General features: G+C 43.3%; 1 protein-coding gene across 1 annotated transcript in view; it reads left to right on the top strand.

Annotated features, from left to right (window-relative positions):
* The first annotated feature begins 5,241 nt into the window (after window positions 1-5,241).
* The window catches only part of dnt (tyrosine-protein kinase Dnt), a 39,645-nt gene continuing 30,723 nt past the window's right edge, over window positions 5,242-14,163 (top strand). Inside the window, exon 1 of the mRNA XM_075894223.1 lies at window positions 5,242-5,483. Within this exon, the coding sequence (XP_075750338.1) occupies window positions 5,372-5,483 (112 nt within the window). The 5' untranslated portion in view covers window positions 5,242-5,371. The remainder of the gene's footprint in view (window positions 5,484-14,163) is intronic.

Below are 14,163 nucleotides of genomic sequence, written 5' to 3'. Positions count from 1 at the left end.
CTGTGTAGCCAAACATAACCTTGGCATTTACAAAATCCAAAATTGACCTGCTCTCATGTTACTCCAGTGTATAGTGAGCTTTATACTCTAGTGGTGCTACCGTCTTGACTCCTGCATCGTCCTTTCTCACAGATGTCGTGAGATGGCGCCATTGCTAATTTTCCTAGCAGCTTTAGCTTCGTTGTCAGGCTTTTGCGGGCTTCTTCAGAGTTGCAGCGTGGTTAATTCTAGCATGTGTGCTTGCTTCCTAGTTCTTGCAAACATCAAGTAGCCAGATTACTCACTGCGTTGCTCTACAGTTTACGCTGGAGGGTTGATTGGTGGAACATGGGAAAGGCCTTTGTCTTGCAGTGCGCGTAGTTGGGCTGATGGTGAACCATTATCAAGAAAACTGTGCAAAAAACATGCACAAAAGGAGATTGGGCTCTTGAAATACAGTTGACTTGCGATAATTCAAACTCTGATAATTCATACTTTTGGTTAATTCAAATAAAATTCAATTTTTTGATTGGCACTCTATTCTTTTAAGGTATTTAAGAACCTCCTATTTCAATCTCCATCATTTGGTTAATTCATACTTTCTATGGTGCCACACCAGAAAATATTTGCTGCTGTTCTATTATTATTTAAAAATTTGCATGCTTATATTAATTCTAACAGCCTAAAAATGAAAAATAAGCTCCTTGGGCCTGCCAAGAAAAAAGGCTTTGCTAGTAAACAAATGATTGAAATGAAGCACACGCATGGTAAACCACGATACTTCTCAATTGATATAGAGAGCTGTGTGCTGAAGGTACATATATAGCAAAGGAGCAGTTGGCAATGCACGATTTCTTTAAAAGGTCTGATCAGCAGTAAATGGCTGATAAACTTGTGGACTTTACACCTCTGCTTTCTGTTCATTGTGTGCCGTTGGGGTTAAAAAATGCTTAATTTTTCAATCTGATAAAATTAATGGCTAATCATACTGTTTGGTATAATCTCACCCACACTCGTATATCTGAGGACTTCTGATAATTGTAACTTCTTGATAATTCAAACAAAATTCATAGGTCTGTTCGAGTTTGAATTAACGAGAATCAACTGTATAAGTATGCATATATATGTATATTTTTTGTATTGCAGTGCCCAGCACTATCGTGACACAGCGTTCCTCAGTATACGTACATACTCGCGGCCATATTTCATTACAGTTGTTATATAGGTGTTCATGTTAGAGGACAGTTTTCAGATTAAAAATGAAAACTGAATCCTCTTTTATCAGTAATTGTGAGGAATAAATGATGACTGAAAGATTCCAGTTAGAATGTTACTATGCAAAATGAGGTCCCATAGCCAAAAAATTGAATAGGACCTCCTTTTCTAGCTCAACATAAAAAATACAATAGAGCAGTTTGTATATGATGAGTACAAAGAACAATAGCTGGTTTTTAGTATGAATACTACTATAGGAATATGATGTGTGCAAATATTCAGATACAGAAAAAGTGGCAGTACAGTGAAGTTTAATAAACGGTGTAAATGACGTGACGTACAAAGGACAATTTCGAAACGCAAATGCATGACACACAAAATAATAGTCTAAATCATACAGCGTGTCCCATTCTTTATGCAGCGCAATTTTAGAGAGGAACGGTGTTATGCCACCCAAACCTAATGCTTATTCCCAGTATAGTGTAGTAACCACTAATTTTTTAGTTAATGACAATTTGTCATTATGTTTGAAACTCTAAAAGTACTCACCTATTTATCTAAATGTCATTGAGGTAGACATGGGCATGTTGAAATGATATCTGTCCGTGCTACTTTCACCAACGTGAAACTCATTTTTTCATGCTGATAAAACCTGCAAAACATAAAAACACGTCCCTAGACTGCTGCACTCATCTGTAAGCAGCAGATGGTGGCCATATCATTAAAAGAAATGTAGAAAAAAAAATATGGGTCGTGCTATCTGCCAATATGGGTCGTGCTATCTGCCACTTCCCGTCCAAAAAAACATCGCTGTGATCTTAGACAGTCTGGCTGTAATCAGAACAGTGTTCCGGCCACTTATCAATGAGAACAGTTGGCCGTGAAATATGAATAATGATAGTGACGCTCAATCAAGCGAAAGGAATGCCTTCAATATTGCTACACTTGACACCCGACCTGTACCCTGAAGATTACTAGCTACTACAGCAAGCTGGGAACAATATGCACTATGTTTGGTTCGCGTAATGCCAGTCCTCTTTTTTTTTTTTGTTTATTTGTGCTGCGTGATATCTGGGACACCCGGTGTATTGGAAAGTACGAAAAAAAGAAATTGTCCAAGGAGATCGATCATTTTTTTGTATTCTACACAACTAATGAAACCGACCCCAAAGGAAAATATAGGGAACATTATGTGTGGTTCCTTAACCGTACAGTGTTACGATTCTCACTAAAATTGAAATGAAATATTCAAGTGGGTGCTCAATTCTAAATTTGTGGGTTTGTTCACAAACTACAGTACATTTAAACCTCAAATAATGTGCTTAACTTGGCCTTAGTCGGTCGATTTCATTAGTCGTGTACACACTGGAAAGGGCTTTTCTTCGACAAGGATGTTAAATGATGGCCTAAGGCGTCACAATACAAACAGGCCTAATAACAGTAAAATAAATTATATACCACTCAAAGTATGATGGACACTCAAAATGAAATGAACACCTGACAGAGTTCAAGGATTAGTCCGTTTATTCATGTATGTCACCCATGATATATACACTTACGAAAACCTTCATATTACCGAAACCTGAACCGAACGAAATCGATGTTGGCAAATAAATATAAAATGTAATGTCTTTTATCGTTCGGATGAAATTTTTCAAACTGTCTCGCAGTTTTAAATATATAATGAGAAGTTCTGTCTTTGTAAGTTTGTGTGGGACTCCTGGCAAAATGCAGACAGCTGTACCGTCATTGAGTGCAAGAAAATGCCACAGAACACACCGGTACTTGTGAAGTACTCAAAACTGTAGCCGCCGACGAAGCGATTTGCGATATTCGGGCAGCCAAGCTGAGTGACTCGATGCGCGGCTCCACCATGCCTAAGAAAAAGCGCAGTGGCACCACGAGAAACCCTAGCGGCGGTCCTTGGTATTTCGGGCCGCCGAGATAGACGCCGCGGCCTGCCGGTTGTGCCACTGGAATTCACTGTAGCCCAGTGCATTAAGATTGAGGTAAACCTTGTGTCTTTTGTTCACCCCCCCCCCCCGCCTCATTTTCGTGAAACAGGTTTTGCTTTTTTTGTTTTTCACAAAATGTTTTGTTTTCGATTATTCCTAGTTCAAGATTACATGCAGGTGAGTATTCCTTATTTCTATATCTATAAGCGACTAGTGAGATGGTGGGAATATTAGCTCTGTGGGCAGCTTTGCTCGATTCTAAAACACACTAAGACTTTCAGAAGCTCGTCATTGCTAATGTGGACAAGGTGGCTTTGCATTCAGGAAAGAAAAGTCACAGTTTCACCAAAAGGGCGAAGCAATGAATGCGATAGCAACATATTCGAATGTTATATGAAGGGTAATTTCACGAGAGATCGACATGGGTCGAAAAGTTGATAATTTAGATTTGATTGTTAATATTTAGTGCACATACCACCCAGTAGCCCTAAAGTGCACTTCGGTTTTCTATTAACTGCATATCTAAGAAAAAAAAATTTTGAAGTTATTTTGTACAGAGGGACCAATTTCGTCTCCTGTGATCTTCGAAAGTTAACGACGATATATTAACACAAATATTACCTTGATAAGGATGGCTTTTTTATTAAATGTACGCGTAACGAAGAGTGAAGCAGCATTGTTTGAAGTTTTTATGGTGAAGCAAAGTGTTTCTGAAAAATGTCTGAACAGGTGACATTTTTTAAAAGTTGCTTGATTGAGATTTTTTCCTTCTAAGCTAAACGAGCTAGTTTTTCATAACTTAATGACCAATTACAACATAATGTTTACAATATTGCCTGTCAATACCGTGGTTGTACTTTAATTACATAATTTTATAAATGGCCTCAAGCTTTCAAACTCGTCGGCAGTAAAGCCTATTGAAAAATCACTATTTAAAAACTCCATCTGGGTACAAGCTGCACAATTTTTTTATTGCTTAAAAAGAGAAAGGTGGTGATGAAGCTTGCTATAAATAAGAATGATTTGTTTGCTACCTACTGAGGTATAAAGCTGATTTTTCAACGGAGTACTACGTCGAGTAAATTGAGCCTTAATTTGGAACAAGACATTCTCTGATTGAGAATGTTCTCGTAATACACATACTTAACGTACTTCAGTGGCCGGCAAATATTTTAAGCGCGAGATATACCTTGCGTAGAGCGATTATTTATTGCTCGGATATTATTACATAGCGCAATACTTCGAAGGAGGGATGCAAAAATGGAGCATTTTGGCGACTTTCTTGGAAGCGTATATGGTTGAAATATTGCGATAACACACTGAGCTTTCAAATGCCTTACACCAACGCCCTTGCTCAATAGGCCCATGTAAACTAAATTCAATGTTGAAGCGAGGAACGTACTCAGATTAAATTTTCTCACGAACATCACTCAGGCGACACTCCGTGAAATTTGGAAGCCTCGTCCGTGATAAAATTTATGTGCAAAATATTTTAGCGATGTGCTGTTCATTGCTGTTATTAAGCGGGATTTCTTTTCTTCATTACATTTGATGGTCGCCAAAATGGGTGGTACGTTTCGCGTGGATGTTGATGATGATGAAAAACATTTATTGTAAAAGAGAGAGGTACGGGGCCAAAGCATGACCCGGCTACATGGTCGGCGTCCTTAGTCCGGGACACCGCATGACGAGGCCCCTACTCGCGCCCGTCTCCCCAGAGCCCGTTGAGACTCTAGTGATGAGCAGTTGAGGAGGGAATGGCCCTTGTGTATTTGGCGTTTCCTGTCGCATACATACACTTTTAGCAGCGCGTGCAAGACGTCTCACATGTACCCACCGCGGCTGCGTACGTCGTACAGCCTAACCGAAAATTTCCAGCTTTTGCGCATCTTATACATTCACACTTACAGTATACTCTAACTCCATCGGCTGATGTTGCAACCCGTGTTTTTTCGAGTTCACGGACATCGGTTTCCCGCCATTCTCCACCCCTCTTGCGCGGGCAAACCTGACGCGAATGCCGTACTCGTTGGAGCGTCCGATTCGTTGTTCCAGCGAGTGGGCGCTTTCCCGCGACTGCGCTGCCATGTGCTCCCGGAGGGCGACGGGAAAGAGGGAGCTACGTTTGGGGAAGTAGGGAGAAGGAGCGCTGACCACCGTGGAGGCGCCCTCTGTAGTTCGCGACTTGCGTTCCGGCGTCGGCGGCGGCGCCTGGTACAGGCATGGCGGCACTGGCTGTGGCGGCTGCTGCCCTGTCTCTGCTCAGCGCCGCTGCTTCATCGAAGGCCGCCTTCAACCTCTACCTCAAGCAACACGAATCCCGAAGGCTCTTCGGTGAGTGACCCCGCTGGGCTGCGGCTTTTAATTAATGCCCGCGAACGCCTTCATCCAACAGGGTTATAAAAGAGTGAGCGAGGGGACACGTTGGATGCTTTCTGTTTTCTTCTTTTGCTCCTTGATTTGTTTCCATCGTGTGAGTCGCTACCTCTCGATCCAGGGCAGGCTGGCGAACACTGCCTGTTCAGTAGCTCTGGATGAACAACGGAGAACACGCAACCGCCTCAATCGCGCAGGCTTCGCAATAACGCGTGGCGCGCATTTTCGCTGCTTGCTTCCCGTTGGAGCGCCACTGCGACTTGCGTCTGTGCGTCATCTCCCGAGGCGCATGTGTCTACGAGAAAAAAAAAGAAATTGTCGCAAAATAGGCTCGCACATGTTGAGATCGAAAATAGTATGATGTTAGAAATTTTCCAAACACTAGCAGTGCACGTGAGAGCAGCTGCCTGGAAACACGCTGCTTTCGTAGAAATTTATTTTCGTCGTATTCACCATTTCAGATTCAGCTATGCCGTCACAAACGTTTACATACTACATTTTGGTCTTATTAATTTGTTACCGCTTTACTTTTCATCCAGACACAACCCGTCTCACGAAAACTTTGCGGATACATAAACGCACCACAGCCGATTATGTTTCCCGTTTGTGATTTCCAAAAGATGCACGGCACACCGTCTCTTGCAAAACTGCGTTCCGCTTAAACAAACATTTTTAATAGCCTTTATTACGAATTGATGCAACCAAGCTTGAAATCAACTACTCAGCAAATTGTCGAATTTTTTATATACGCCATAAAGATATTGGCATACTCGTGAAATCAACTCGTCAATCTGTAGTAGACTGCTTCGTCGGAGACCGAACGAACCATTTTTTGTCTTTTTTTTTTAAACCTTTCAATACTCGCTTCAATACTCTGAGGCAATATAGTTTCGATGATGTTGTTCTGAGCTATTATGAGTCATCAAAAAGATTTCTTACCAAAGGTAATTGAAACAACTCGTAAGTGCTCTATGGTAGCGATGATTTACCAACAAATATGCCTTCTGAGCCTCGAGTTAGCTTTTCTTGAAAGCTTACTTTGCCACTGAGATGGCTTGCTTGCAGTAAAGCGACATTTACAGGCACGTGATACCGCCGTATATATATATATATATATATATATATATATATATATATATATATATATATATATATATATATATATATATATATATATATATATATATATATATATATATATATATATGGTACACTTTAAGGAAGGTTAATAAATATCTGGGGTTTAATGTACACTGACATCTCACAGTACACGGTACTTCAGCATCTCGCCTCCATCGAAGTGCGACAGCTGTAGCCGGGATCGAACACATGAACACTGTGTATGTCTGTGTAGTGGCGTCTTTAGGTAGCTTTTGGCGCGAAATAAACACGAGAGACTGACAAGCGGGAAAGCTACCGTAGGAATGAAACAACTCGCCCAACAAGTCACTCTGCTGTAGTGCCCTCCTGTTTCTTAGATAAAGTCAATTTAATTTTGTCTCAGCTTCTAAAATAACTTTTGTGAGTTCGTTCAGTGGCTAAAGCAGACTCATAGTCATTTAAATTATTAATTAATTGGCTTCTACCTTCTCATAAATTAGTATTTCGTTGAACGAAGGCGTTCATTGCTGTATTTAGTATATTCCAAGCCAAGGGTCACTAGCTTACGACGTAAATCCCGCTTATTTTTATAACTACTGGTAGTTCATATTGTCTATCCAGTTTTCTCGTGTACATAAATTCATTTCAAAAATACCTAAATAGTTCCTCAGCTACGTAGAAATTTTATGTGTATTATTTGTTACTACGTCTAATCATGGTATTGTGGATATTTTAAATAATGGAAAACCATGCATAAAATTCCTCCGCTAATCTTATTATATGGTTAAAATGGTGAGTGACTTTTTCTTTGTTACATTTATTTGCATGTCAGTGCTGCTGCCAGTGCCCAACCTGCTATGTAGTTAGTTCCATGTTTTCGAATGTCTCGCCTTCTGAGTTCCATGTTTATTTTTCCTCTTCTCAAGTGTTTCCTAAGTTCTAATTTAAAATGCTTAATATGCACATGTAAATTACCTCGTAAGTGCATGCAGATGAACAAAATATCTATGCCATTATGAAACTTAAAAGCGAATGGAAACGGGATTCTGTTCAGCAAAATTAACGCCAAGAGATTCAGCGCCGCCGAATCGCACAGCGCTGTGCATTGACCGTGGCTCGCTCGGTCTACAGGGTTCGGTCAGCCGTCGTGTACGTGCACACAGCGCAGAAGTAAATGAAATAAAAAATCACGCACCTTAACGCGCTGTTGAAATGGGATCTGTCAGGTACCAGCGCGACAGAAAAAAAAAGAAGTATATACTCGTAGAAACGTGGTTAATGGGGGGAAAGCAAAGAAGAAAGCATGGAAGGAGATTGTGCGCCGCAGGAATGAAATTCTACTCGAATATATCTCTGCCTGGCTAACACGGGACTTAGGGCGACACCACACTGCATGGAAGTTTCAGATTTACGTCCAACTCTTCAGCTAGAAAAAAAAAATGGTGAAAACAAGAGTCACAGGAAGGGCTCCCTCTTCAAGCACTGGCTCTGCCTGCCGGAGATATGCACCGTCAAACAGCACTACGGCAGTGAGCAACATTAGCTAAATTAAGCTAGCGTGCTACCCTTCGTTCTGGTCGTCTCTCTGTTCGCAGTTTCGCATTCTATACAGTGACGGGTAGAAGGGACCTACCAGGGATAGAGAAACGACGACCAATTTTCTTACGTGCAGAGACGTGATTAACGACTTTTTCTGTTTCTTTTTTTTTTTAAGTTTTGTGCTCGAAGCACACGAAACGTACGGGGCTTGAGAATTTCCCGTATCCAGTACTACGCCAGTAATAACTATGTCAGCTCGATCATTTCTAACGGATTAGAGTGTCTGGCTGTAGCGCACAACCCTGGCATCCGTTGACACAAAATCGATGGTTACCTTTTTACAGTCGTCGCTGCATCTTGCTACGACTATTCCGATCGGAACAGACGCGATGTATTCGCTGAAATTACGTATTCGTGTAGAGTTTAGACAAAGGGGTCGTTCGTCACTTAATTCATCTACTCGTTCATCATTGACCCGTTGCAGTGATGAACGAGTGGTCAGAGAGAGAGATAGAGGGATTTAACAAAGAAGACAAAGTGGGCCTGGGCTACTATGACCTGCTACACTGCGCTGGCAAGAGCGACTTTTACCAAGAGCTTGTATTCAAGCATTAGCACTTAGCAGTATAATTTTACGAAGACTTGCGTATCAGTAAAAGTTTCATAACAAGATTGGTGCTCTGCGAAATTTATCGCGCATTCAAATGTATACGTACACGTTAAGGGAACACGGATGGTTAAAATAATCCCGTATATATTCGCTGTGGTGATTCTCGTCGTATCCCGTGGCTCATCAGTCGAGTCGTGCGGCAGTCAGTGAGGACGAATAGCCTAGCCGTCACAGTTCGAGTGGTAGTTAGAGGAATGATTCACTAAAACCAACGTAGTGGTAGATACAACGTAGATTCTTTTACCTATTCTTATGTCGTGTTCCAACAGCGGCATTGAAATGGCACACAGAGTAGCACGCAAAACTTATGCGTGTAGTCGGCTTACTGTGATGAGATCGCATAGCGTCTGTACCTTGTGCAAATAGGTGTTTTGTATATATGATCATCCGCAGCATCAGCCTGACTACGCCCATAGCAGGGTAAAGGCCTTTCCCACTTTCCCATGTTCCGCCAACCAACCCGGTCCTGTGCATTCTATATGACGATACGTAACATTTAGTTATCGCCTACATCGTATCTGAAATAACGCGCTCTGAATGTAACGAGCAGCTTCAGGACGCAGCCCACAGCTACACGGTTGGGCAGCGCGGTTATTGAGCTCAATCACTGAGGCGTGCACGGACTTACGGAGCTTCCGAGCAGAATGAAATCACCTAGGAGGCACCGTAATCCTCAATTTCTTTTGGTTCCGAGCAGAAGCTTTCAGTAATGATCTTGGGCGATAGCACAGTTCCGTCTTGCCATACTAGATTGCGCGAGGAGGCAAAAATCAAATGCAGGAGATACCGATCGGAACAGACATAAACTTTTACGTACTGAATACGATAAAGGAGAAAATTACGAGAATCGCACCAGTTTTAGAACACTCATTCTCAGTCTGTGAGAAAAAAAATGCATTAGTGTTCCCGGAAAAACTGGCCCACGATGCTGAGGAGGCATTAAGGAAACAGCTCAACCGAAGCAATAATGAATTGTGCATCAAATTTGATGGCGCTTGTTATCTCCAAACTAGTACCGGTTACGGGATTCGTTGCGAGTCAACGCGTGACTCGGGAACTACTTCAACTCGTCAGTTGAAGTACGTGCGCTAAAGCGATCAATAAAGGCAGAGCCGGATCCTTCTCCCCCTTTTTTCCCCCGCGACCAACGGCAGACACAGAGTCAAAATGGGTACCGGCGAATCCGCTCATTATCTGCGGATTAGCGACTATACACTGCAGGAGGAGCCAACTCGCACCGTGCCAGCCGGTGTCGCGGGGCCGGCAGGAACACAGGGCGCAGTGCTCGTGCTTGCACGCGTAGAAAAAAGTGAATCACGAAGCTAGGGGGCTTTATCTCTGAAAGTGGTTGAAAAAAAAAAGTAGAAAAGAAATGGGCGAGACATGACTCAGCCGACTTGCGTAAATATGCCGCGCGCAAAGAACCATCACGAATGCACGAGCACATGAAACGAAGAAATAAGCTGGTGCAATGCGTATTTGAAAGTTTGTACGCAGCGAAGATTTTGAGAAGCGGTTAATTAATGCTATGAAACCGTTCGCCTTGCAGCTGCAACTCGTTTTGCTCGATGGTGATTGAATTGCACAGTTGCTCGATCAGATGAGCCGGACAATAAGGCTGGGGTGGGGGGAGGGGGGGGAGACAACACGAGATTAAAGTGATCTCGGTTTTTACTATCTTCGGCACTGGGCCATTTTTTTTTTTCATTAATCTGGGTTCATCCTACTTTTCTACTGCATTCCCGCGGGACCGGGAGTATATTATTCCGGACGCCGGATAGAGTTTCGCGTCTTGTCGAATTGGCTTTTTTTTTTTTTCAAATCTGATTGACGGTTGCTATACGGCCTCTATAGTTGGCTTATGTTACCACCATCACAGAATCAAACATAGTGCCGGTATCCGACAGTATCCGGTTGATTACCCCAGTCTACCTCACTTGGCAAGAAGTCAACTGAGCAGACGCGCCTAGTTCAACTCTGCAAAAATGCGTAGAAATTGAGCTTCGCCTTAATGAAGGAACAGTGAGCTTGAAGGCGTATGTTTAATGCACTTGCTTAGAAAACTTGCATACGCTTTGTTGTGCGAATACGTAAGTGTGTCATTAGAACAGAGGCGACAAAATGGACAGAAATAGTGCAGGCGGGGATATATGTGGACCGATTCGCTATGCGTGTGCGCTCTTGTGTGTGAGCTTTGCTGCAAGACACAAACACATGACATGGTCACTATATGAAGTGTGGGATTGTATGCATAGTAAACACTTGGTTTTAAATGAAAGGGACTGCGCACAGACGTATACAGTACAAAGGCTTGAATGAATGCGGTCAACTCAGTCGCTGTCCTAAGGCGCATCCCTGCTCAATACCAGTTTAATTACCAACTCGCCCTAGACTAAGCGGTGGTGGTTGCTAAGAGCTTGAATAAATGTTCAACCGCTAAAGTTCACGCATCTTCATGTGACTGTAAAAAAGATCAGTGCGTTCGGCGTCGCGATGAAGTTGCGTGAAGATTTTTTCTCTCTCGCTTTCTAGCAGCTCAGCCGTTTATGTTGCACTTCGACAACACTGAAGGGGTGACGAAACGAAGTGCTTTCGAGATAGAAGTGTGCAGCACACACGTAGTGAATTCGTATTCTCCCACTCGTGTCGGCCGTCCGCGATCGTTGAATCGGGCTGCTTTTATCGCGCGAGCTAATCATGAGATGCGGGTTGCAATGTTGCAGCGATGGTCTTTGCTGCACCGTTTTGTTGCACCCAGAGCGTGCGGAGCGAGAATTGTCCCGCACTGCCTCAACGATCGTTGCGTGAAGACGATTTCTCTCGAGTCCGACTGGCCGCTCCTGGAAATTCCAACAGACGTGCCCTAACATATATAATAGACAAAAAGTCGTTTAGTGTGGGCTTGTTCTTCCAGATGCGCATTTCCATTCGAGTAACGCCACCCGCCAGTATAATGCAGCTTTGACATAAGTCGCACGCGTTTAAAGGACAAAAATCTGTTAATGCCTATAGAGAGAAAGGGACTCCATGTTATATGCCATGCGTATACAGGGTGTTTGTTTACACAGTGCCGCATCTCTTTCATAGCATACTGATGGAATCACGGACCGCGCTCCGTGCGTCTTACGCAGAGAGCATACTGTACCGCAAGAATGGTCGCAAATATTCTTTCCTTTTCGGCAGAGCAGACAAGGAAGGAGGAGGAGGAAGCAACAAACGAAAGAAGGCAGGGAGGTTAACCAGAAAGACATCTGGTTGGCTACCCTGCACTGGAGGATTAGGGAAGGGGGCAAGAAAGACGAGAAAGAGGAGTTGCTTTCACGAAAGCTTACGCCACGTTAATCGGAATTACCGACAGTGCGGCGTGCGATGTTTGCGGCACCGACGAAAATATCGAACACCTGCTGTGCCATTGTCCTCGATTTGCCTCAGATAGACAGGTACTTGCCAGCGCAATGCAGAGCAGACAAACGTTCATATGGCATTCGGGGAACCTTTACATTCCCAATTACGCGATGAAATGCGGCGACGTCGTGTCAATGTCACGATATGGCACCGTGCCCAAATTTGCGCTCGCATCAGCGCGTGCTCGTTCTCGAGGCCTATATATCTCGCCGAATCTCGCGAGGACGAAGCTATTCATCTCGCTATATGACTTCACCCGCACAAGATAAATTTCGAAGAGCTTGATATATGGATGTGCGCCAGCGGTATAATATAGCCGGCAGAAAACTCTGACACCGCTCTCGATCCGATCTCCTTTTTGCTCCTTATCTATAGCTTTTATCTTTGCAGCACTTCCTCTGAATTTTCGAGCGAATCTGTAGTCGGATAGAAATGTCATTATTGTTCTGTACGGCTCGAAAATAATCGACGGGGTGGGGGGGGGGGGCTATGCGTTCTCGCCGTCTCTCTATTTTCTGCGATGCTGTTCTTTCTTTTATTTTTATAAATATAGACTGTCAGAGGGAGAATGATTTACAGTGGCGCGCGCTCTAAGGCCGAACTGTATAGCTATGATGGCATACCTATTAGCAACGTGTAATTGTGTTCAAACTTGAAGGCGCCGTCTCCGTTACGAAAATTGCAATAATTTTTTGATACACTTACGAGCCCCCCTCCTCCCTCACAATATATATATATATATATATATATATATATATATATATATATATATATATATATATATATAGCATCGAACGCGTTATTCGAAGGTCGTAGGTTCGATTCCTGCTCACGGCTGGTTATTTTTTTCACCCACTTTTCTTTCTTCTTATTTACATTCCATTGGTTCTAATAACTTCCCCTGTACATTCCTTGGCATTATTGTCTGTTAGATCTCATTAATATTGTGTCAAAACACGGAAAAACGAGCCCTTAGGTATACACTTCTTTCCCTTATGTATATGAGAGAGAATGTAAGGAAGAAAGAAACAGGCCATAATACAGATAGACAAAGCCACGAGGTATCTCTCGTACCCTTTGCGCTCTATATTTGAACTGTCCGCTGGGAGCAACGTGCCTTGGCGCTAATCTAGCGAGAATGTCGCAAAGCAATCAAGCCGTCCTCGTTACAAAGAGAGGTAGCTCCATTAATCATGCGTTGGCTTCTCCGGCTTAATAATCGCTTCGCTTCTCATTCCGCGGGAAGGAAACGCCCCCCTCGTGTGTATACCAGAGTCGTCGTCGCAGCGGGCCAAAATAAAAGCGGAGGTCTTGCGCTTGAAAATTTCAAAGCGGGTCAGCCTCGCGGGCGTCGTTGCCCGCGGCGACGGCTCATCGATCCGCGTCGCCACTGCAGCGTCGTGCTGCCTGACGCCGACCTGTGGAGTTCGCTGGGATACACGGGCGGCGGCGTACGACGAATTCACTTTGGATTTCGTAATCCCTCGCGGCACGGCTCGGATCATGCCTCTCGCCGCGGCGCAAGATTCCCATCTTGTCACGCGAAAACGATGCCACCAGATTCTCGATTCTCAGATCCCCCTTTAAAAAAAAAGAAAAGAAAAAAAACGCGCACGAAGCGTAGGCTTCCGATACCACTGGAGTAGTCATGGACAAAAGGGTGCGGGGGGGAAAAAGGGGGGGCTAACTTTTTTACCACCTGGAATTTTTCAAATTAGCATGGGCAATACACATATGCAGACATAAAAAGCACGCGCACGACCATTTACGTTTCTCTAGCCCGTTTCTACGATTGTATAAAATTAACGTGTCCACTGTCACTTTATTCAAGCATGTAGTTTCCTTCTTCTTAACTTGTGCTTGTTCAGCAACGCTGCCCCGACCAAATTGTATTGTTACTTTTGATGTGGCCGTTTTTTTTGT

The sequence above is a fragment of the Rhipicephalus microplus genome, chromosome 1 (assembly GCF_043290135.1).
Source record: "Rhipicephalus microplus isolate Deutch F79 chromosome 1, USDA_Rmic, whole genome shotgun sequence".
Lineage (NCBI taxonomy): Eukaryota > Metazoa > Arthropoda > Arachnida > Ixodida > Ixodidae > Rhipicephalus > Rhipicephalus microplus.
This window is presented reverse-complemented; position numbering and strand designations above follow the sequence as displayed.